The 26,363-nt window shown below is 38.7% G+C and overlaps 1 protein-coding gene across 3 annotated transcripts in view; it reads left to right on the top strand.

The window, feature by feature from the left end:
• The first annotated feature begins 724 nt into the window (after positions 1 to 724).
• Positions 725 to 26,363, top strand: part of COCH (cochlin) — a 382,700-nt gene continuing 357,061 nt past the window's right edge. Inside the window, exons 1-3 of one of the 3 annotated variants that reach the window (XM_044073810.1) lie at positions 725 to 826; positions 1,612 to 1,663; positions 2,418 to 2,459. In XM_044073810.1, the coding sequence (XP_043929745.1) occupies positions 1,630 to 1,663; positions 2,418 to 2,459 (76 nt within the window). In that variant the 5' untranslated portion in view covers positions 725 to 826; positions 1,612 to 1,629. Of the gene's footprint in view, positions 917 to 944; positions 1,153 to 1,611; positions 1,664 to 2,417; positions 2,460 to 26,363 lie in introns of those variants that run through there. The other 2 variants (XM_044073808.1, XM_044073809.1) reach the window with 2 other exon arrangements.

Genomic DNA, 26,363 nt, shown 5'->3' with positions numbered 1-26,363 from the left:
TTACAAGTAGTGCCACAGACGAGAGTAATGGGCCCATTAAGTCCCCGACAGTCCTTATTTGGCATTTACTATGGTTTCCATTACTTTTAAACAGCACACTAAAAAATGTGTACAATAACCCATATGGTCGGCAGAATCGTAGCCTATTACTTTAGCTTTTGTCATTTAGCCTGAGGCAGCAGGTGCCCACCAGCGGCAGTTTCCATTTAACTCCGTCTTGATCTTTAGCAAATTCTACATAGCCAAAAAAATGGAATTCACATGAAATATCACCACCTAAGTTATTCCATTCCCTTGTAAAATTCTGCTTTTTAGGTCCGATGAACAGAAATTACCACAGTGATGCAATGTAAGGTATACAGCATTATTTAATAGTATCACCATTAAATACAGAATTTTAGTATTAAGTCTTTTACCTGCTCCAGTGGACAATAAACTAAGGGGGAAATGTTGGATAACAAAAAGCTTTTCTGCTCTTGTAAAAGAGTGTTTTGTTCCCTAGAAAGTTACGGTGCCCTCACAGTAACCTGCACAATGCTACCCGAGCTCCTCCGGTCCCCATTGCACCCTGCTCCTCCTCCCTCCCCGCCGCGCCCAGTGTCCCGTCTCGAGGTGAGACGGTAGTCCTTACCTTAGCAGCGGTAACGTGCGCGCGCTCTTCGCTTCGAGACCCACAATAGTATTCTAAGAACAGGCGAGAGGAGGGGAGCGCGCGCACCCACTTGTACTTAAAGGGGTTGCAGAAGCTGGAGCTCATCACAGCACTGAAAAATTTCAAAAGAGCTCTGAAGCTGCGGGACTCTCCGTGTAAAGTTCGTTAAACTTTGTAAGCGTCTGCTTGCATCTGTCACTGGGTTGAGCTCTCTTCGTTGCTTTGCTATTTGGATTAATTTTTAAAGGCATCTTCGCACAGGGTGTAAGCACCTGTTATTCAACTAGCATATTCAACTCTGCTGTTAAAGGAATACATTTACTGAAACGTGGAAGGAGTTGGCATTTTCAGTTCCAAGCCTTAGGACTTGATTTTTTAAACAGAGTATTCTGTACTGTCAGTTAAATTACCAAATGTAACTTTTCGATGCTGATACCTACCACTTATTGGCTAAAGTTTTAAGAAGAGCATCACGCAGTGTCATCATTTATCTAGTTTATGTAAATATGCACAAGTATTTAGTTCAAATAAAACGTCTTTATTTTATAAAGTGCTGAGCTGCATGTTTCTGAGCACTGAGTTTGTGGGCAGGGAGTAGCCAGAGAATATAATTTTGTAATGGTATGCTCTTATTGCTGCCCCCATCCCACCTGCCATTTTAAAAATTTAAATCCCCCGTTAGTAAATGTTTGCATCAGTTTCCCTCTAAAAACATTAAACAGATTTTTTTCTATCAGTGAAACTCATTGTTGGCATTAATTTAGACAGTTGTGGACATAGTATGGTCTAAATAAGCTAAGCTACGTAATGTATAGAAAATTGTACTCATTAGAGTACAAAGAGTATGCCTAACTACACCCTTGTTTGTGAGTGCATGCATGCATTAAGTGAGCCTTCGTACTTTAACGTGCTTAGTTGGATCTGTCTAATTGTTCTGTCTTGTGTTGTAATTGTTATAGGTCTGAAGTTCTGCGGCAATGTCGATTCTGTACCTGGCTGTTTTTTCACTAGGTAGGTAACAGCAAATGTGTGTTTTAGACCTGCGTTTTAGAAGTGAAATGGGACTGAATGATAGTGGTGTTTTGACACAGCTAAATAATATAAACGAAATACACGTTTCTCTAGAAAGTTTTGTTAAAGCACAAACGAATCAAGGTGCATTGGATCAGGCACAATGCTCTCTATGCCCTGACCAGAAAGAATGAGTCACTGGTTGCACTGTTCTTGTTCATGAAAATACTCTGACATGTTATATTGTCACAGCTATGAAAAAGAAAAAAAAGTTTTAGCAAAAAGGTGTACCTTACAAAATAGTGCAACTCTGCCTCCTTGTATCACTCCTCGCACCTGATATATTAATTTTGGAAATGTTTAATTATTTAAGTAAAATATCTTAGCTGTTCAAATCTACAGTAGCAACTATGAATATAGCATGAAACCTTAACATTCTTCGTAAGTTAGGTACAATTTGGAACATTTTAATTTTATTGGGTAAACCTTTACAAAGAATGAATGAAAACGAACAGTGATAATATGCGAAAAGAATACCGGTAATATAGGGTGTGATTGCTAAGAAATCAGAAATGCGTTTTGATAACTAAATATGGAATAACGCCTTTTCTTGGTAACAAGTGCTACTGCTTTAAAAAGTCTGATACTGCATTTTTATGTATTTACCTGATATCGTTGTTTACGTCTATTCATTTTACTTGTGTTCCCTTTATTTGCCATTTTTATTATTTGACATTTTGTATTGTTTCTGCAGGTGTATTATGTTTGCCTTCTACATGGGGATCCGAAAAAGCAGGTGAGTTTTGTCTGCTTACTGATTACTGTAGTTCCTATGCTTGACTATCAGAATAAATTGTTTTACCCAGATTTGAAAAGCATAATTTCTCAATCCGATTATTATTTGTTTTAGATTGGCAGCATTGTTATTATACTAAACTGACTTATATGCAATAGGATAGGATAGCAATAAATATGTATATTAACCCAAACTATTTATAATACAGACGTTATAAACAGTTCTTCGCGTGACCCAAGTACTGCACGTATATATATTTGATTTTCTATTTCTGCACTGCTTTTTAAAGATGCACTTATGTTTCCCGTACAAAATTCTGCAGAAGGTTTTGTTTTTTTATTTCGGTTTTAACATTTGCTTCCAATACTAAAGGGTTACCGCCAGTCTTTCTTTGCGCAGGACAGTCCATATTTAGACAGTTGTGTCCTGAGATTTTTAGGTCAAAAATGTTTTCTGAAAATATTTGCATAAAGCAATTATTTTGTATTTAAAACACCCAAATGTTATATGAAACAGTATAAGCAACTTAAATGTTACAAGAATAAGATTTTATTTTGGAAACGTGAAATGTTTTCGTTTACACCGGCCGTGGGTATTGTTTGTCTTGCAAAATCTCACGTTTCGACAACAAATGTTTCACTTTGCGCCTTTGGAAAGGTGGCAACCCCAAACATATATGGTGGGGCTTCCATTTTAAGTAGTAACTTGCATTTGCTTAGCGTGCAAATTTGTCAGCATCTGATTTATTTAGACATGTTTGTGTATTTACAAACAGAGAAAGATACATTGGTGTGCTTTGCTATTCAGGAAAAAAATGTAATTGCGGCATAGCTACTACAAGGTCAAGGCATGCTTGTGGCCGTATTTATATACATAAATATACATTGTGTGGGTGAAAGGACGGAATGGTTGGATGGTCTTATTTTGGCTAAAACTGATTCGTAGGTCATCAAGCCATGTTTTGACTGCAAACAGCTTTAGCTACAATACCAGGACTTGTCCCTCCCCGTCCCCAGCAGAACCCATGGTAGCATCCACCCGGATTTGCCCTATTCCTGACCGTACCTTTCAAACTCTTAGCGCAAATCTGGACAAAGCCTAAAGTAGTGGTGGGACAAAACCCCAAAAAAGGGGACAGATTTTACATATCGTTCTTATAAAGTTAGAAAGTTGCTAGAATAAAAGGAATATGAAGTCTGAAACGGAAACGTATGTCATTATTTGGTAACTTCGATCCTTAGCGATTTGCCATAAAAGTACAAATTTTATGAGGAACAGACCAAAAATATGAGTCAAAAATCTGTGCATTTGAGAATATACCCCCCCCCCCAACAGAAGCCATGGTAGAGCCCATTCAGGTGCGTCGCCGACCTGTTCGTCAGTGGGTAAGGGTTGGAGTCGAGTTAAGGTGAGATTCGGAAGTGCAGCGCTAGAAAAGATAGAATCGCGTGCGAGTGTGTGTGTGTGTGTGTGCGTGTGTGTATACATTATTAATATGTGGAAAATAGGAATTTTATTGTGAGCTGTTTGTATTATATGTGGATTATGCGCGTATAACTTGTAGGTGGGCCAGCCTGTTGGCCCTTTTCAGCCATGCTTCAAACTTAAAGAGCACGCATAAATAGTCAAACGCAAGGTTACGAATTGTAAATAATCTATATATGGACCTAATACATGACATGCAGAATATAGATCAGCATAGAAGTTACACTATACACAGAACATGTTTGACAGTTGCAATACAAAATGCAATAAAATGTATTTATTTATTTATTTATTTATTCTGCTTACTGGTAAAGTCTGACTGAGCACAAGTCCCATTTTCAGAATGAGTAGTAAGAAAGCAGTTATACAAGATTTACAACATTGACTAGTAATATGATAGTTAATCAAAGAATAATAAATGTATAAATTACCTACACACAATAGGAAATGAAAGACAAAATAATAAAACATGAAAGTTAAAAATTAATATATTACAGTTAATAATAGTATAAAATGAAATAACTGCACAATTTCTACAATAAACGTGCACGTTTCAATTTGTATGCATGTATCAAAGTTCAAAGTGTTATTATATATACTGTAATACATACATCAATTAATTCATTAACCTAATCAATGTAATTAAGTGAATGGTATAAAAGCACTAGTAGTTTGAACAACCCACATCTGAGGAAGTGATTTTTAAAACGAAAAGTATGGTGGAGCGTTAATGTGCTGTGTTTCTGTGGAATAACGTGAACTGAAGTGTGCTGAGCCATCTGTGGGGTTTTTTTCAAACTTTTCTAAGCTTGCCTTGCTCAGGGCTTTATTGTTTTGCCTGAAAAGCTGCTTCATTTTGTGGATTACAAGTTTTATTTGGAAGCTGCTATGAATTTTGTTTTGTTTTTTCTTGGTTTATAATATATATATATATATATATATATATATATATATATATATATATATATATACAGGCACACAGACACACACACACACACACACACACATATATATATATATATATATATATATATATATATATATATATATATATAGGCTTATGTGACTTATGAGGTGACATTATAACTAAAACATGGCTTTTGTGGGTAGGTGTTCTCTGTGTTTTTCAAATTTTCCATGTTTTACTACTTTCTTACTTCATTTGCGAGGTGGTACCGTATGGAAGACCCAATCCTGGAACAGGATTTTTCTCCATTACTTACTAGAAATGAGGCTGGGCTAGCATGAGATTATCATCCTGGCTGTTTCTGATAACTCAGGCTTGCTCTTTTGAGAGGAAATTTTACTGCCAGTGATAGCAATAACTTAGATTTATTATTTTGAATAGTGAAGTCCCTAAAAGAAGGATAGCCCTGCTTGGAACTGGGAGCAGTTTGAAACTTATGGAGATCACACTAGTGTATGCATACACTGGTCAAGAATATAAATCTGTGTTATTTTTTTTAACTACCTGCATCCTTTGAGTATTGTGTGAAAAGTGAAAAGCTGAAAATGGAGGCCATATTCTAGGTTTAACAGAAGTACATATTCTGCCATAGCTGTACAGACAATAGGATAAATGACATGAGAAATCATATTAAGCAATTTTAATTGGGCTATAACTTTGCTAATTATTTCTGTAGGTAGTGAATGTTAACAAAGGACCCAGAATGAGACCCAGGAACTTTTAATCAGTAACATTAGGAATGATGTTATCCTGGGTGTCTTTTATGAGCAGGAATGAAAGGTTAGCTAATTTCTGTTTTGCGGAAAGTAATATAATATTAGTTTTTTTTTTTTGTGGGGGGGGGTGATTAGTAGTCTGCTAGAGGAAGACCATAGGTAGAGATCAGTGAAGCTTTTTTGCAAGCTTCCTTGTAGAACTGAACATTATTTACTAGATTTGATCAACAATAAAATATCTGTATACAAAATAACATCAGGACAGGATAGATCAGAAGTATGGTCATTAATAAAGAAGGAGAAAAGAAGGGAAGTTAAGACAGAGCCTTGAGTGACACCAGTACTGAAGGTACCATTTTGTGAGAAATATTCATTGGCAACAACATGAAAGGTTTCATCTTTGAGGTAGTCTTGAAATCATTTGATTGTGTTGTTCCCAAAATTAAAGTTTAGCAATTTGCCGAGTGGTATATTATGGTTAATGGTCACAAATGCTCTGGTTTTGCCTACCCTCCTCAATACAGCTTTCAGTAATGAGCGCAGGTGTGTTAGTGTGCCGAACCTTTGAAGAACTGCATTCAGCTCAATACATCACTAATAAAGCTACAATAAAAGCAGGAATGGCTACCTGCAGTACAAATCAGTTCTGTGCTTCCCAGCTGTATACACTATGTTCTCTGTCCAAGGATATTTTCTATGCCGCTCTTAGAGAACAGTTTAAAATATATATCCAGAATACATGTCCTTCCTTGTTCACTTGAACAGGTTTAGATGTAATTCTTTGTAGCAGTTTATGGACTTCTTGAGTGGTTCGTCATTTTAAGGTTTACATAACTCGCTCTTTTCCTCACTGGCATGTATTGTGGGAATAAAACAGTCTAATAACAAGCCACAGTTTTAAACAGCACATCTCCACAGCTAACTGAAAGTATTGTTTGGAAAATCTTATTTTTTTCATAGCCCATAGTACCTTCAGTACCTTGTTTTTCTTGAGTAGAAAGGTAGTACCATGGCATATACCCATTACATAATATAACCAACTGTAAAACTGGGATTTTTCAAAACACAGAAAACTACAGTTCATGGTGGTCTCATAGGAAAAGGTTGTTTGAGGACAAACTGCCTTTTCCCCACATTTGATCACCTATACTCTCTTGACGATCAGTTGCTTATCAACTTATTCTTCCCATTGATGTTTTTTCAGAATTGTGTAGTACAATGTATAACAGTTTAAAATAACCAAAGTGATGAAGGGCAGTTTAAATTTATGAGTACCAGAAACAAATATATATATATTTAAAAACTCTTTTGTCGGTCCTGAAGATATTGAGCCAGATTCAATAAAGCCTACATTAAGTGTACACTGTTCTGAGTGAACAGACAACACAGACATAACTCACACCTTCTTCCTCCTAATTTTAGTTTTCCTACTGATATTCTTGCAGCTTTGCATATTGACAGGAATTCATAAAGGTTACCACAAAGTGTAGACTACATGTACACTCAGTGTAATCTTTCTGAGTGACTAGAAAGCACAAAAAATGTGATAAATATTTTATTGAATACATAGCCCAAAACTACAAAAATAGCAGAAAATTGACAGAAGAAAGCTTAATGTGTGAAAAAACTGCAAAAAGTGATTACTAACAGTACATTATGTAAAAATTGTATAGTGAAGGTAAAAACAAGGGTAAGAAAGTATTTAAAAAAAGAAAAAAAGCCTTATTGTACTTATGTGCTTACATAGGTCCTACAGATCTCGTGGTCAGGTTAAGCCCCACTGTGCTTAGGCTTGCTCTGCACTGCACCCTGCCCCCGAATTCCACCCACCCGTACTAGTCCTAAATTTATAGCTCTAAAACCACTCCCCCTCTTTTTAGAACCACTCAACAACTCTCTAGGCATTATCAGGACCCTCCCTACCTCCCTATCCTAATTATCCCTCTAATCAAGTTGGGCAAAAATCAAAGCTAATATCTAGACAATGACTCTGTTATTGGCTGTGAAACCTTTCAAATTAATGCTATTATACTGCCTACTACCCTTGATGATAATTCCATATCTTCTCACCACCTATGAAAATCTGTCCTACCTAGGCTACCACTACCCAAAAAGCCAAACCGCCACTCCAATAATACAAATTAAATTAGACCACTTAATAATCCCCCTTACAACTAACTCCTTGGATAAAAAATACCACCAACCCATTAGATCCATATATTATCAACCCCAAAACCAAGAATCACCTAAGACTAATATTTAAATTCCTGAAGCTCACAATTAGACTACTTGGCACCCTTACAAGGGATGGGGACATTCATCCAAATCCTGGCCCAACCTCACTAGTCAATCCTAGCCCCAATTCTACTATTCCCACTAACTTACGAACTTAAAATAGACCTTCAAACTCACTCCTGATCAGCTACCTAAATATTAGAAGCTTAAATAATAAGGTCCACCACCTGCATGCACTCCTAGATACACATTCCCCCGGATATACTTTGTCTTACTGAAACCTGGCTAAAACCATCAATGGCAGGTAATGAGGTTTTACCCCAGGTTATAACATCCTACGGTTAGACCGTACCACTAGGAAGGGAGGAGGGGTAGCTCTACTATACAAAACGACTCTAGATGTGACCTCTGATTCCATACAACCACTCCGTGCTGATAATGCTAAAATTCTCATTACCCAGCTTCAAATTAATAAAAACAAAAGTATTAACATAGCCTGTGCCTACATTCCCCCAGGCAATAATGCAAACACAATAGAAGATATCCTGTCTTGTCTGTCTAGTAACTACCCTCAAGAAACCATTGTTCTAGGAGACTTCAACATCGACTGGAATATTTGTTCCTCAGAATCTCTGACCATCCGTGTAAATCTATACGGATTTACTCAGATCATATCCTCCCCTACTAGAAACAGTAAACCTAACAACAAAGATAGTATCCTAGTTTGGATACTCATTAATAGCCATCCCCACATGTATAGGGCCGGTACCTGACCTGAAGACATAAGTGACCATTTTCTTACCTATATAATCAGGCATAAGACTGACATCTCCCACCAACCTACTTACAAAACAATTAGCAACAACAAAAACTTTAAGCCCGCTAATTTCCAAAATGAACTCAAAGCATGTAGTTGGGCAGTCCTAAAACATCTACCACTTGAAGAAGCTGTATTATATTTCAACATCAAATTCCTAGCCCACCTTGATACCCATGCACCTGCACATTTTATAAGAACTAAAGGAAAAGTTGCTCCATGGCTTTCAAAGGAAAACAGACAAATGATCTCACTTAGAAACAAAGCTTGGACCACTTGGCATACCACAAAATCCCCCTTAGATAAACTTAGATTTAGACAACTAAGGAACAACACTAAAACAATCTACCACCCCAGATAAAAAAAAAAACTTTTACTGCCATTTACAATAGAAGCATCAAAACCATCCACAAAAGTTTGGGTAGGCATAAATAAACTTTTTCACCCAGGGCAATGCACAACCCCTACCCCCTCGGCTACCATCCAGAAACCTTCAGAAGATGTTGCCATTCCTTTAATAGTTTCTTCACAGAAACTATCCAGTCACTAGCTAACCAGCTATCTCCCAGTTGCCCAAGTCCTAACACTGCCACACTTAGTTTTAAACTCCCCTTTAACTTTCAACTAGTTTCTACATCACTTATCTGTGCCCTAATCAAGAAACTAAAACTTGCCACCCTTGCAGCAGATCTCCTCCCAGCTGAGTATCTACAAAAAGCTGTGGATGCCACAGCATACCTGATCTCTGTCCTGATCAGTAGAACTATATCAGAAGCCACTATTCCCTCCATCTGGAAGACATCCCATGTTATTCCACTCCACAAAAGGGGCAGTTCTACTGAACTGTCAAATTACAGACCTATAAGTATTTTGTCACCCCTGGCTAAAATTATGGAGAAGTGCATCCATAAACAACTCCTGAGCCATCTCATTCAGCACAATCTCCTGGCTAACTCACAGCATGGTTTCAGACCATTCCATAGTAAAACCATGGCCCTCCTCTCCTCCTCCAATGTTATTAATCAAAACTGAAACAACAGTAAGCTTTCTTCTGACCTCTTTCTTGATCTCTCCAAAGTCTTTGACATGGTCAACCACCAACTACTCATACACACACTTACAACTATTCCCCTAGATGTCCAGGCTATCCAATTGTTCAAATCATATTTGAGTGGTAGACAATAGGCTGTACTATGGCAGAACAAACTATCTTCCCTTCTACCTATCACCCTTGGGGTCCCTCAGGGCTCTATATTAGGACCTCTATTATATTCTATCTTTATTAATGACCTGTACACAGTCATCTCAACAGCCATCTTCATTTGATATGCAGATGACTCCACTTTGATTTGCTCTGCCACCTCTCCTTTAAGTCTGCAGACTCTATCCCAAAATCTTTTTAATACTGTTGAAAACTGGCTCTATAATTGACGTCTCCTATTAAATCCTAACAAAACGAAGCTACTGCTTTTCATCCTCACTCGTAAAGCTTCCGCTCCAACCTTTACTATAAAATCTAACAATGGCCCTGTCATTGTCCCAGATTCCTGTACCAAACTCTTAGGTTTAACAGTTGATAATAACCTCAAGTTTGATATGCATATTAATCAAACTATTAAAAAAGTTAATAAAAAACTTGGCTCACTATACAAGATCAAACCTTTGCTCACTCCACTAGCTAGGACGGTAATTGCCCGCACACACCTACTTTCCACCCTCCTTTATGCATCCCTGCTCTTCACGAACTTGAGTAAGTCTGACCTTAATAAACTCTCTAGCTGCTTTAATCATATTGCTAGATTTGCCACTGGAGCAGTATACAGAACACACCACTGTCTGAACCTAAAGAATCTAGGGTGGCTAGAATTGCCTATCCAACTTCAGTACAGTCAGCTAATAGTAGCACATAAAATTCTCTACCAACCTGAAAACACACCCATACTTACAAAAATTATCACCCCTTACAACAACCTCAAGACACTCTGCTCATCCAACAAATTATTAGGCCAAACCCTCAAAAGCAACAACTCATCATGAGACTCTCTATATGCCAAGTTTGTTGGCAAAGTATGGAACTCACTTCCTGCAGAGCTTACTTCAGAACCCATTGTAACCCAATTCAAAAAAATCTAAAACAGTACTGTAAAAGGCAATGGCTATGTCCTTGCTCTAATCCTGACTAACTCTGGCAGCATAAACATGTGCTAAAGAGGGCTTTTGACCACCCCTACATTACTTCCTAATTGTTACTGTATAACAAATCAGATTTAAATATGACAGAATGAATGACTTTTATCCTGTGTATTGTATCTGTAACAGTGCTTTAACTTGATTAGTGTAACAGTTTTTCTGTATGTATGTATGGAGCTTTTCTCCCTGGGCCTCCACTGAAAATGGACAAGCATCCAGTCAGACTATCCTGGTCAACAAATGTAAAATAAAATAAATAAAAATAAGCAAATATTGTGTACACTTAGTATAGGCATTATTGAATTTGGCCTATTATCTTGTAGCATCCATTTTCTTTTCAATAATACTTTTATATCACTTAGCAACCTAGTTACATATTTTAGTTTGTAATGCCATTTTTGCCTGCAACCATAGAGTTTATGTATTTTTCTTTTTTTATTGGGGTGACATATTATAAGTATTTGTTTTAATTAAAAAGTTTGTAAATGGCAGAAGTTATTTGTTAACACGATAATGTATTTTGTCACTCCTACTAGCCAAAGCCAGTTTTCTGTAACAGTGCACTGCTATGATACACATATTATTAGCAGGCATAATGTCCTCTCAATATACTGGGTAGGAGTTACTACAGTGCCTTATCATGATATCGCAATTTGTTCTTGTTTATGTACAGAAGTATATTTGCACAGACTGTCTAGTTTACAAAGCTGAAAGGCCTATAGTTTGATATTTTACAGTGATCAAAATGCATAATATTGTCAGTCTGTGATTCAATGATTCAGTGAAGTTGTTTCCAAACTCAGGACCTATATTCCTGATGCAAAAAACAATGTATTTGAACCATGATTGTAACAGTACCTTGAAGGGTGATACTATTTTAATATATCTAACAATTCCTGCCAAAGAGCTCCTTAAGCTGCCAGCTCTTGAATGAAAAAAGTACCTTTCAATTTAAGTCTAACAGTAAGTAATTTAAACAAGAAATTATTACTTCTGGTGTTAATACTATGGTCAGTAAATTCAATGTACAGCATAGGTGCCATTGCATTGTCCATTAAACATTTATGAACTAATATTAAGTTACCCCCTCAAAAGTCTATAAGCAATTCAGTATGGAAATATGTTTTCAATTCTCTTATTATAAGGTAGATGGTTGCACCCAGCTACCTGCCCAGATGTGGGGGTTTTTTGTATATGCTGAAGTACCTTAGGTTGTGAAAAACATAAAACACAAAAAGAGCAATCTTATTCAATGACTTGTCGTATACTAGCTGTATATAGCTTAATCAGCACACTTCTATTCTTACTAGTGAAAAAGCGACAGATATTCTTAATAAAACCATTAAATTTTTCTAGTGCTATTTTGCACCACATTTCAAGAAAGAATCAATTAATATCCCAAGTCCTTAACCATATTTGATGAAGAGCAAAGCTAATTATTCAAAGCATAGGAATAAAAATAGATTCTGACCCGAAATGAAGGGTCATACATTTATTATTGTTAAAATTCATGCCTTTTGATGATACCCACTTAATTAAACTGTCCAGATGTTTTTGGAGATGATAATGGCCCCTGATATTTGAAACAGTACTGATAATTTTAATATCATTAGTGAATTTACTTAGCCAAACACTATCTGAAGTTGGACAGTCAGACATTAACAAACCAAAAAGTAATGGTCCCAGTACAGAACCCTGAGGTATATATTTCCAGATTGTCACATATTTAGAATATTTGTTTCTAGGTTTAACTCTGCACTGTTAATTTGTCAGCCAGTTCGTTACCTATCTAGCCACATAGACATTGATATCAGTCTTCCTCAAAACTTCAACAGAAGTATGAAGGATAGAATCGAAGGCCTTGGTAAAATCCAAATACATCACATCCACAGCCAATCCTTCATCTGAAGAATTTACATTTTCATAGATGTTTATCAAGTTTATTATGGACCTATAATATTTGTCACGAAAGGAGATATTGTCAGCATGGCTATCTGGAATTTTGTAAATAATTATATGTCATATGTGAATATCAACATGATTTATATAGAAGTGTGACAAAGGGAGATACTGCCAGCACAGCTGTCTGGAAGTTTGTAAATATTTATATGTCATTGGTGAATATTGAAATTATTTGTGTAAGATGCTTGTGTTACAAATGTATTACAACTGTATGTCATGTGTATATCAAACTAGGTCTGTACAGACATGTGTGTGTTGAAAAGATATTTTATAAAGTGGTTGTCCTTAAAATGGATCCACAGTGTGACGCACTGGAAAAGAATAGAAATGTACATGCACTATTGTAGCTGTTTAAATGTGTACATTTTAACACTGGAAAATAGAACACAGGAGGTTAACCTCAGTCCAGCAAAACTTCAGAAAAAACAGCTGAAATTAAATTACTTTATGGCTACACAATAAAAGATTATATCTTTCAGTTTCCATGCAGCAGGGAGACACATTGTCTGTACTAGGGAGTTTTCTGTATTGCCTTGGAAGTCTTTTATTGTTTTATGATTTCCAATATTTGCCAAAGATCTGAGGAAAAGCCCTTGTCTATGTATTTTTACAGGTAAATGCTAAATGCTACCAGCTGCCTTTAATGGTTGTTTTGGGCCTGGGGACTAGAAGTCAGAGGACAAGAAATGATGTAATTCTGCAAGCTAGCCCAGCAGTAATATTTGGGATATTAATTTGAGAGCTCTCTGAGAGAGACTCAGCATTCTGTATTCTGTCTTTGACCTGACAACATCAGCTAGAACATCCGTTCACCACATCTGCCGTGCTCTGTAAGTTAACTAGGGTGTAGTAACTCTCTTAGATTTAGTCAGAAATATAGTGAAGCATAGTTTAGATGTTTTTCTTCATTTATTTGAGATTGTCCTGCAAAGTTATTTTAAATACTTCCTGTGATTTTGAACTCTGGTGTCACTGTATATATATATATATATATATTTAGTATTGTCTTGTTCTGTTATTATTTATTATTAAAGATATTTCAACCTTTCATTATGGCTGATCTGTGTAGAGATATTTAAGTTCTGAGAGTACTTGCATATTTAGTTGGTGACACTGTGGGTCACTTCTAATAGCCTTGCTCTTGGTCAAACTACCCTTTGTATTAATAGTAACATTACACAGTAAGATTGGACACCCTTTGTTAAGGGCCTTAAAGTAGCTGATAATGAGCTGGCTGGTGCTAGTGATAACTAGCTTATAGTCTGGCAAAAGGGGGCATAGCTTGTAAACATGTGCCAGCCTTTCCCAGGTGTGTGTGTGAGTGTGTGTGTGTGTGTGTGTGTGTGTGTGTGTGTGTGTGTGTGTGTGTGTGTGTGTGTGTGTGTGTGTGTGTGTGTGTGTGTGTAAATCAAACCTCAAAGTGTGTGTGTGTGTGTGTGTGTGTGTGTGTGTGTGTGTGTGTGTGTGTGTGTGTGTGTGTGTGTGTGTGTGTGTGTGTGTGCATGTGTAAATCAAACCTCAGAGTGTGTGTGCTAGCTACTTGGGCAGGGACACAAAGCAATGGTTGGGCAGAGATGGTACTTGAGGTCTTGGCTTTGCCACTAATCTGAGATCTTAACTCTGTAGCTGTGCCAGTGGGGAATCTTATTGGGGATCTGGAAAAAGAGGGAGAAACTAGCCCCAGACTGACTGTGGTCTCTGTGTGCTCTTAAGGGAAATTTCACTTGATGCAAGAGCTGCATCTTGAAATACTGTGTGTGTACTTGTCATCCTCCCAATGTACCTCCCCCACTGGTACCAGTGGTGAGGATTGAGGCTCCTTGATTACTAGTCCAGTGGTGGGGCATCACAGTTATTAGTTGGCAGTGGTGGGATCACCACATCATTTACTGGGATTCAGTAGTGTGGATATTGAACTCCTGTAGCCTGTAAACTGTGGTCACAAAAGAAGGTGTTTGTACTCTTAGGCAGCCACAAAGTGAACATTCAGAGTTCCATATCACAATAGTTTTATTTTTTTTTTTATTAGCTTAGGTAGTCAGGGAGAGCAGGCAAGAATGACAGCAGAGGATTATGGCAAGCTGACAAGGAGCCAGTTGGCTGAGATGTGCCAAGCCAAAGGCCTGGGGCATGCCAACCTGACTAAAGCAGAAATGATTGCAACCTTAGCTACAACAGCATCAGAGATCAGCAACCAGGAGGATAACCAGACTGGCCTTGGGGGTGTACAACTCTCAGGAAATAGACATTTCAGCTTTGCCTCAGAGAACTTAAAATCCATCTGGAGTTAAAGAGACTTGAACTGAAGGCCAAACGGTTAGAACTAAAATCAGCAGCGAGACTGTGGCATTTGGAGGCTGAAGGAAAGGAGAAACAGATGGCATTAGAATCAACAGAGAGACTGAGACATCTGGAAGCTTTAGAAAATGAGAGGCAGAAGCAACATGAAAAGGAGATACTGACTCTTCGACAGGGTCATGGAGATAATGGGGGAGGGAGTAACTGAACCCCAGAAGCAACAAAGGTCAGTAAATTTCTTCCACAATTTACAGAGGGTGATAATTTTGATAGTTTTATTCATATGCTTGAAAGGGTTTGTAAACAGTATAATGTTGACCAAGGGCTCTGGGTATGGTTCCTGACCCCCTTATTCCGTGGTAAAGCTATAACTGCTGTTTCTAAATGGTCTGATACTGATTGCTTAAATTATAATACTGTTAAAAATTGTTTATTAGAGTGTTTTAATGTAACACCTGAAGCTTATATATGTTATGTGAGCATAGACCCAATGAAGATGAAAGTGTGTGTGAATATATTGCTGATTTAAGCACTTCTTTTAATAGGTAAGTGAGTGGGTGTCAGATCACCACTTTTGAAGGGCTGGCAGACCTTCTGGTGAGGGAACAAGCCCTTAGTACTTTGCCTGAGGACATGAGAATCTGGTTAGCAAATAGGGAATGTAATACCGCAGATGAGTTGGGGAAAAAGGGAGACCTTTACCTAGCAAGCAGGGCATCACTGCACAGGAAAGGGATACCCAATGCTGCACATGGGTCTAAGGGAACCCCTGGTGGGCAGCTTAAACTGCTCCAACAGATTCCACCAGTAAAAAGGGAGGCCACTAGTTCAGGTACACAGCTAGGACCAAGGGTTAAATGTTTTAAATTCAACTATTGGGGCCATGTAGCATGTAGATGTCCAAGGAAGCATGGAGGGGAACAAAAGGTGGGAGAGTCAGTAAGTGGGAATGACAGAATGCCATCAGTAAGTTGTCTGGAGACAACAAGGGTACCAAACTACCACAAGAGGTTATATACTATCTTAGTTGATGGGAAACAGGCCACTGCTAAGAGAAACACAGCCTGTGACCTAGCCATTGCAAAGCCTGCAATAGTTAAAGAGGGGCACTACTTGCTTGGGCAGTCTACTCCAGCCAGAGCTTTAGGAGTACCCCATTCCAAATACCTTTGACTAGGGTTCACCTTGAATGGGAGGGTGGAAAAGGAAGCAAACAAGTAGGTGTGTTTGAGGATATCCCTGCAGATGTCCTGATGGGGAATGATTTTGATAATGCAGTACTTTGAGTGTATGCAGTGACATGCATTCAGGCTTGGAGATAAGCGTGTGGGTCTGACAGCCTGGGGGGGACCCAGACAGACCGCACACTTGAAGCTAGGACTGGTGAGGTGGCTACTTCAGGGAGGGAGCTACCCAGTAGCAGGGAGACTGAAGGTGAGCCACAGCTTTTTGTGGGTACTGATGTTCCTTTGGACAGAGTGACTGCAAGGGCAGAGGTGAGTAGTAGTACCGAGGCTTAGAGTGAGGCCCCACTGTCCGAGAATACTAGACTTCCTGTGGAAGGGGAGCTGGGAAGGGTTGCCAAGAGAGAGTTGAAACAGGCTCAGCTCTCAAACCCTACATTACAAGGCCTTTGGAAGGTAACCAGTGAGGCACCTGTCAAGGAAAAGGGGACTCTATATACTGGGACAAAGGGTTACTGTATAGAGAGTGGACCCCTGAGGGAGGAATAGAAGGTGAGAGAATACAGCAGTTGGTAGTGCCCAGAGCCTACCATATGTCATGTCTAGCCATAGCCCATTACATTCCCTTCACAGGTCATATGGGCATAAAGCTTACAAAGAGACATATTATGCAGAACTTTTATTGGCCTGGGATTTCCAGGGATGTAATAGGGTATTGCAGGACCTGTGAGCAGTACCAAAAAGTAGACAATGTAGGAGACAAGATCAAAGCTGCTTTGATGCCCTTGCCTGTGAATGAGGAGCCATTTCACAGGGTAGCTATGGATATTGAGGTCTTTATTATGTGATTGAAGAATCTCTTCTTCGAACACATAATAATCGGCACATATACAGTGAAAGCTGTAAACTGTGAATGGCCACATCCTCAAATTTATTTCCTTGGGAAAAAAAATCAGTTGGCTGTTATCTGGAATCACCCTTTTCTTCAATGTAGAGCGATCTCAGAGTTGGTATATTTATTTATTTGGGTGTGGGGAGCAAAGCCCGCCACTTGATTAGTGTTTTAAAGTTTGTTTTTTATTTTACGGCCATGTGAATTTTTCCCAAGGAAAAAATTTGAGGATGTGGCCGTTCGCGGTTTACAGAGTTCGCTGTATATGTGTCAATTATTATGTGTTCAAAGAAGAGATTCTTCGATCACATAATATAGACCCGAATATTGTGGGGTCTCTAAGTACCCCAAGTTCCACAGGGAAAAAGTATATCCTAATAGTAGTAGAGTATGCTACCAGACCCCCTGAGGAGGTGGCCCTGTCCTCCATTGAGGCAGAAAAGTTGGTAAATGCTTTGTTAAAGATTTTCAGCAGGGTAGGTTTCCCAAAAGAAATACTGACTGACAGAGATGCCAATTTCATGTCAGATCTTCTGGCTTGTCTGTGGAAGCACTGTGGGATGAAGCACCTAAAGACCACCCCTACCATCCCCAGACTAATGGTCTGGTGGAGAGGTTAAACATTACACTAAAGACCATGCTAGAGGCATTTTCAGACCAGTTTAAGAGGGAGTGGGACAAATATTTGCCCCATCTGTTGTTTGTTTACAGAGAGGTGCCCCAGGAATCCACAGGTTTTTCACCTTTTGAGTGGCTGTATGAGCATAGGGTGAGGGGACCACTAGATTTGATTCATGATGAGTGGGAGGGTGAGTGTGAATCCCACAAGGAGTCTGTTGTGGCATAGGTCCTAAATCTCAGGACAAGGCTCAGGGAACACATGGACTTGGCCCAGAAGAACCTAGCAGAAGCCTAACAGCAGAAAAAGGTCTGGTATGACTGGAATGCTTGAGCTTAGAGAGTATGCTGTGGGGCAGCTGGTTATGGTTCTCATTCCTGTCAGACACAACAAGCTGCGGGCAACTTGGGATGGACCCTTCAAAGTGGTAAAGAAGGGCAGTAATGTTAATTACATGGTAGAACTGCTAAACAGGAGGCAGAGACACAAACTGTACCATGGTAACATGATGAAACCTTACCATGACAGAGAGGCTCTGGTGCTAAGTATTTGCAGTAGAAGGCAGGAAGTGTTTGAGGGGGATCTATGGATACAACAAGCCAGCCAGCAAAATCCCAAATTACTATGGTGGAGCCTAGGATTGCAGGCATATGATAGACCGTGCAGCACTGTACTGGGGTCGGCAATGCCAAGGCAGCTGGAAACTCAAGACAGGGAATGGGATAATGAATTGCCAGATAGGCTCATCCCTCTCAAGCCATGTTTCTCAAGGGTCACTTGAAAAACTAGCTTGAGTCTTCAAGGGGGAAGAAATATCACAAAAGGCGATACTGCCAGAACAGCTGTCTGGAATTTTGTAAATAATTATATGTCATTTGTGAATATCAACATGATTTTTATAGAGGTATGACAAAGGGGGATACTGCCAGCATAGCTCTCTGGAAGTTTGTAAATAATTATATGTCATTGGTGACTATCGAAATGATTTATGTAAGATGCTTGTGTTACAAATGTATTAGAACTGTATGTCATGCGTATATCAAACTAGATTTGTACAGACATGTGTGTTGAAAAGATATTTTAAAATAGTGCTTGTGCTTAAAAAGGATCCAGTGTGCTCTACTGACATAAAATAGAAATGTACATGTACTGTTGTAGTGGTTTAAATGTATATATTTTAACAGTGGAAACTGGAATACAGGAAGTTAACTTCAGTCCAGCAACACTTCAGAAAATAGCTGAAATTAAATTACTTTATGGCTACACAAAAAATATGACATCTTTCAGTTTCCATGCAGCAAGGAGACACAATGTCTGCACTAGGGAGTTTTTTGTACTGTCTTGGAAGTGTTTTATTGTTTTATGACTTCAAGCATTTGCCAAAGATCTGAGGAAAAGCCCTTGTCTATGTATTTTTACAGGTAGATGCTAAATGCTACCAGTTACCATCAGTGGTTGTTTTGGGTCTGGGGACTAGAAGTTGGATGACAAGAAATTATGTCATTTTGCAAGCTAGCCCAGCAGTAATATTTGAGATATTAATTTGAGAACTCTCTGAGAGAAACTTAGCATTCTGTATTCTTTCTTTGACCTGACATCAGCTAGAAGATCCATTCCATACATCTACCTTTCTCTGTAAGTAAGTTAACTAGGGTATAGTAATTTTCTTATATTTAGTTAGGAATATAGTGAAGCATAGTTTAGATGTTTGTTTTCATTTATTTGAGACTGTCATGCAATGTTGGTTTTAATATTTCTGTGATTTTGAACTTTTATGTCACTGTAAATTTGTATTTAGTATTGTCTTGCTCTTTTATTATTTATTATTAAATATATTTAAACCTTTCATTGTGGCTGATCTGTGTAGAGATATTTAAGTTCTGACAGTACTTGCATATTTATTTGGGTCACTCTTAATAGCTTTGCTCTTGGTCAAACTACCCTTTTTATTAGCAGTAACATTACACAGTAAAATTGGACACCCTGTGCCTTAAAGTAGCTGATAAGGAGCTGGCTGGTGGCAGTGATAACTACCTTATAGTCTGGGAAAAAGGGGGCATAGCTAGTAAACCTGTGCCAGCCTGTCCAAGGTGTATGTTTGAGTGTAAATCAAACCTCAGAGTGTGTGTGTGTCAGCTACTTGGGCAGGGACACAAAGCACTGCTTGGACAGAGAGGGTGCTGGAGGTCTTGCTTTGGCCATTCATCTGAGATCTCAGCTCTATAGCTGTTCCATCTGATCCCCAGCTGATCTTACTGGGAATCTGAAGAAAGAGGGAGAAACCAACCGTGAACTGACTGTGGTCTCTGTGTGCTCTTAAGGGAAATTGCACTTGATGCAGAGAGCTGCATCTGGAAATACTGTGTGTGTACTTGTCATCCTCCCAATGTATGTCCCCCACCAGTGCCAGTGGTGAGGACTGAGGCTCCTTGATTACTGGCCCAGTGGTGGGGTGTCACAGTATTTATCATCAAATGAGTCTTGCAAGAGAGATTTATTATCTTTATCAATGCTTTTCAGTTATTTCTGTGTTCTGCCCATTTCCCACCAATGGCTGTAAACCTCTACTTTGTTGCTCACTGCTCTTCTGCTGAGCCTGAATAACCCAAATTGCACGTTTACTGGGTGGGCCTATTGATTTCTTGGATGGCAGAGCCCAGCAGCTACTCATGGTGAGGACTGGAGGGTGAAGTTCAATGGGAAAGAGCAGACAGGGACCAGAAGCATTATTAAATGGTGGCTGGTTAACCCCTCCCCCCACCTAGGAGAAGCAGTGGTCAATAACATCAGCCATCCACTGGCATGCTTTCACATGTCATGTGCAGCTATATGACACACACCCCTTCCTTGGTTCTCGCTGCATCTTGCAATGCCCATGTCTTCCCCTGGGAACACACAGACCATGTGGAATCCCAGTCCCTCAAGCAACACTAGAGAAAAGCCAGAAATCTGTTTTTATCATACCCAGTTGGACAACCTTCTGATGCCTTAAGGTTATTCTCAGACCAGGGTCTATGGTGGCACAGACAGATACCCCACCTCTATACCACTTTTTTCTTTTTTTTTAACTTCTTAGCTCAGCGCTGTGGACCATATAAAATCCTATGTTGGTGATCACTGCCTGATTTTCCTTCCTTTATTCTTCATTGAAAACATCATTAGAACATGATGGCTATTTAAATTCTATTTTTTGTAGCATGTTTAATCCACAGGCACATTTTCCCACAATGATTCATAGCCTGTTATTGTACCAGTGTTTATTCCTTATCAGCCTTAGTCTCTGTGGTATTTATTCTTTTTGTTTTATTTTCCTGTGTCTGACTAAAATGGCAGCATTCACAATATTTATAAGAAATCTCTATATTGATGGAAAAACACTGTCATTCTACAGTTGTTTTTGAATAGCTACCTCTGACCTTGTTTCCTTCTGTGTGGTGCTCTTCTTCTATTCTTTGGATACAAACTATAACTCAGCTGACATCAGTTATCCTGTCGTATGTCACCTGAAGTTCACTCAAATCAGTTTCTTAACATTGGTAAGATTTATTGTGGAATCTTAACCCTGTATATCTCATCTGTACCATAATATATTTGCTAATTTATACCTATCTAACTTTTATATAAAATATAAATTTTGTATGTTACACTATTACTTTATTTAAATGCCTTCTTTATATTCCTTGCTTTGAATATTTTCAGTTTATTGTTTTTTGTACTGTCTGAAGTGGGTCTATATTATAAGATCGATGGTTGAAAACATCGAACACCATATGGTCGACACCATATGGTCAATGTGTTCAAATATTGAACTTATAAAAACAACAAAAAAAAAAAAAAGTACCCTAACAGGTTTAAGCAGGGGGGCAAGCCCCCATGCACCCCACACCCCACACCCCCTGCTACTTAAATATACCAACTCCGAGACCGCACTACGTTGCAGTAAATGGAAATCTCCCCTTACAGAGATTTCCATTTACACATTCGATGTTGTGCGCTTTCGCTATTCTCGTGTTGACAATATCAGCTTCAATATTGTCAGCTTTTGAGAATATAATATAGACCCGTCTGAAGTTACAACTGAAAATAAGCATCTTTATACACATATGTAAATATTAAAATAAAATGCATGGTTTTGGCTTTTCCTGTTTTGTCCTGTTTCTATAATATATGAAAAATATCTGTGTGCATTTCTTTTTTTTACCACAAGTTCCTTGAGTGAATGCATCTAAGAGTAGCACATTTTCATTTCTTAGCCAAGAAGAAGATAACTTTTGAAAACTTATGAAACAAACTATTCAGTATTTTGTTTTATAGCTCATTTCCTGTGTTGAAGTTTATACATTTTTGCTGGAGAGCACATACTGATATAACAGTTGAGGTTCAGTATACAGAACCATTGAGTTTAAGTTCATTACATCTTACAGAAGTTTCCTATATACTATGCATGATAGAATATGATGGCAGTATGAATGCATGAGCACTACAGCCATTAGTGTTACTGTATGTGATGAAATGGCAGCTTTCAATACCAGTACCACCCCCTCAAAGGACTACTGCTGTGATAAAAATGAAGAATCTGTTTTATGTGAGCTTATGAAAAGAGTAGGGTATAAACAGCAACATGGATAAGTTAAGCAGTTTTACCTAGTGACAACACAAAATGGACAGACAACTATATCCAATTTGTTTTTGTTAAATTGTGGACATCGTATGCATTGTATGTGCTTGCATTCAAATGCAGCTCAGCAAATAGTATAACTAACAGCATAACATAAGTCTCTGAAATCACTTAAATTACATAATGCAACTGGAATATCTACAGTAGTGCAAACATTTAAACATTGGCTCATGGGTAGTTACTAAGCATGCAGTAGACCACTAATGAGCCTAGCCCAAATTCCAAAATTATATGAAAGCACTGTCTGATTAAATGAATTGCTGAAGGTCACACAGTTGGCAAATGTAGGCTGGCAGGAATCAAACAGTGTACCACAGGAAGTAGCTCATTAGCATTTCTTGCCTTAATCCTCTGTGCCAGCTGGTTGACTGATCAAAGTCATCATTGAAATTACATATACTACATAATTTGCATGAAACACCTAGCAAACTCAACAATACAAAAAAACTATACATGCTATCAAAGTCTCTTAAGTTGCATGACAATAACCATTGACCTGACAGAATATAAAGCTAGGTACAAATCGTGTATAATAATGCTTTAGCTTTATGGGGTTCACTAAATCTGTGGCAGTGTTTAAGGACCCGAGAAACAGCTAATTGTTGATAAGGCAAGCTGTGTGCAAATTGAAGTAGTGGTTTGATCAGCTGTGAATTGTGAGAACCACAGTAAGTTCAGTCCTGTTCATCTCAGGATCCAACTGTGATTCATAGCATTATATCTGATCTTTAACCCAAATGCTCACCTCAGATGGCATGAGCAGAAATAAGTTCTCTGTGAAAGGCATCACAGAAATCAAGCTTTGTTCTAGTTTTTCTTGTCAACACAAAAGATACAGAATAAAAAAAAATGGCTTCTTTATTGAAATATTTGTGAAATCGAGTCTCAAATTCTTGGCAAAAAATTCTGTAAGTGAGCACTGACCATAATCTCCAAAGAAATGAACCATCAACAGCTAGTTTATTATGCCTGCTGTCTTTATTTCTTTCTGGCATTTCATTTCACATTCCTGTAACAAACATTTGCCTCTTTGTACAGCTGCTTCATCTTTCAGTTTTTGTTTTACTTGTATAATAGAGCTCCATATCTTTGAAAGTAACTACTTCCGTGATGTCTTTTTGTCTGCACAATGCCCACTGTAACATCTGTCATCATTCCTGTGTTCAGTTGTCGAGCAAAGTAGAGTAGATTACTAAATAAAATGAAATGGCAATACATCTTGCAACTGTGAAATAAAGAACTTGTGTTTAATTGAAAAGCAATGTATGAATGCTTTGATTTTTCTCAGTTTATGTATTTGCCCTACTTTCCAGGAGTTGGGGAGACTAAGATTTTCTCCATGAAATTCACTTGGGGAGGATCATTTCTGACCTGCTTCTGTCAGCAGGAAGTTAAGCAAATACGTTCCCAGTTAACTGCACAGTTTCTGCAAGCTTTGTTTGTCCACAGAGGTGTATAGCCATGCATGAGCTGTGGCTCTACGTTGAGAACTGTGCATATACGTTACATAGTACATAGCTGATAGGTACAAATCTGTCCTGTATACTCCACCTGAGTGATATTAGATATGGTAACAGCACAGTGTCTCTGTGGAATAAATCGACTAGCTTCTTAGTGAGTGCTTATCTTGTCTCCTTTTCTCCAACCCAAACACATACACATATATACTCACACACACACACACACACACACACACACACACACACACACACACACACACACACACACACACATAAACCTCAGTATGAAAGTCCAGTCCAGTACCACTGTTGTATTAGAACATAATCATAGGTTTGAGCTACCCATACCTCTCAGCTATCCAGAATTTTGCAAAATGTCCAGATTTTGGTCTCATATGTTTGGTTTGCACCTCAGAAAGTTCTTGGTTTTCTGGCAAATCATTGAGGACTGGAATCCTTAACTAATGACAGACATTTGAGTTTCAGACTTCATATCATTCAAAAAATGCATGCTAATGTGAAACCTTTCACTCTATCAACTTTCTATGTTATAGGTGCAATATTTAAAATAGTTTTAGCCCATTGTTCATTATTTTTGGCTTTGTCCAGATTTCTTGCACTATGAAGTTAAGAATTATGGGGCTACCTCATAGGTCATTATCATAATTTTATCAGTTTGTAACTGACTGAAAGTTTGTATATTATATAAATATAAAATGTTTTATTAATTTCACATTAAATATAAACTAGCAAGACAATTTTTGTTGTACCAATAATTTCTACATAAATTTGTAACTGAATAGCATTCTCATGGGACAGATCACTCACTTTGATTTGCTTGTGTTAATTTTTCTGTTAAATATTATTATGTACGCACTTGAAACACTCTTGTGTACTGCTGAAGAAAATATCCCCTGGATTCAGCAAGCCCTGCACGGTGTGCAGGAACAGTGCAGGAGCTCCTGGAGGCAATATGGCTGCCGTACGATCCAGGAATAAGCTGCAGGGACGTTCACAAGTGCTCCTGCACTATTCCTGCATGGACACAGCTCCTGTATGCAAAACATGCAAATGAGGTGAATTTGCGATCCAGGAAGCTGTCAGCTGGCCGTGAAGGACGAGTATAGTGTGCGGAAATGTACTCAGTTAATAACTGAGTACATTTCTGCAAACTACAAAATGGAGCCATGACAGCTCCAAATAAAGTGTGTATATTATGTGGAAACCATGCCAATGGCCAAATATATGGCCATTGGCATGGAAAACAGTTGCAAAAATAAAAAAAAAAAAAAACTTTTTTTTTTTAGCCAATTTCAGCTGTTTAAGCATAGGGCAGCGGCACGCAAACTTGATCGGGTCGAAAATATAACAAAGAACCTGAAATAAGCATTCTAACCAAAATCACTATTTTGCCATTGTACTCAATGGCAGGCAGAAGACAGCATGGCTAGTGAATAGTGGTTGCTAAGGGGGGAGGCTCAGTGTGGGATCTGTAACTATGCATTAGCAGGCAGTCCTATGCAAATGAGGGGAATGATACTGAATCCCATATTTCCCCTCACTGCTAGTCAGCACCCAACAGTGTAAGTGCAGGAATAGCATGGTTCAAGCCTAAAAGTTAGCTGACATTATAGGGGTGTGTGTCAGGCATACTGTAAGTGGATTGGAGCCCTGTGGCTCGGGTTTGCCCTTAGCTTAGCAGAGCTAAGCAAGGCGGTGTGTCTGAGGCTGCCTAGCACTCTTTACATTGCCTAAGCGGGTGTGCATGCTGCAAACCAGGTTTTAAAGGAAAAAAAAAAGTAAACCAGGAAATAACAGCTCTGTGCACATTTCAGCACTGTGTTTGCATGGTGCACCCCCCCCCCCCAGGAAACAGGAAGGCAATGAGAAGGGAAAACAGCAGTAGGAAGGTAATCTAGAAGAACCAGCATAGCAGGCAGGTGAAATGTATCAGAATCAGACAATTACACAGGCAGCCCAGAACACTACTATAAACTGTGCAAACACCTTTCCCTCTGGTTTTTCCCACATACTCTACACCACTGGTGTATACAAGCGGGGAAGTTTTAACAAACAAAAACAACAAAATGATTGGGGCTGCAGTAGCTATCATACATCAACATGTGGAAGAGGCTGAGGGTGGTGAGGATGAGAATGCTGTCTACTAACCCACACTGAGGAGACGGAGAAGAGTGTACAGACCCAGGGTAACCTGCCAGGGGCTACATGAGCAGGAAATAGTGGACCACTATAGGGTGGACAGGGACCTCCTACAGCAAATTGTTGAGCTGTGCCGGCCACGCCTGACACACAGAACTAACAGAGGAGAACCCATCCCAGTGGATACCAAAGTATGTGTAGGTCTAAGAATACTAACCACAGGTACCTTCAAAAGGCTAAC

Source organism: Protopterus annectens, chromosome 6.part0 (genome assembly GCF_019279795.1).
Source record: "Protopterus annectens isolate FY-2018-M chromosome 6.part0, PAN1.0, whole genome shotgun sequence".
NCBI lineage: Eukaryota > Metazoa > Chordata > Ceratodontiformes > Protopteridae > Protopterus > Protopterus annectens.
The sequence above is the reverse complement of the archived record's forward strand: the minus strand, read 5'-3'. Positions and strand labels throughout refer to the sequence as shown.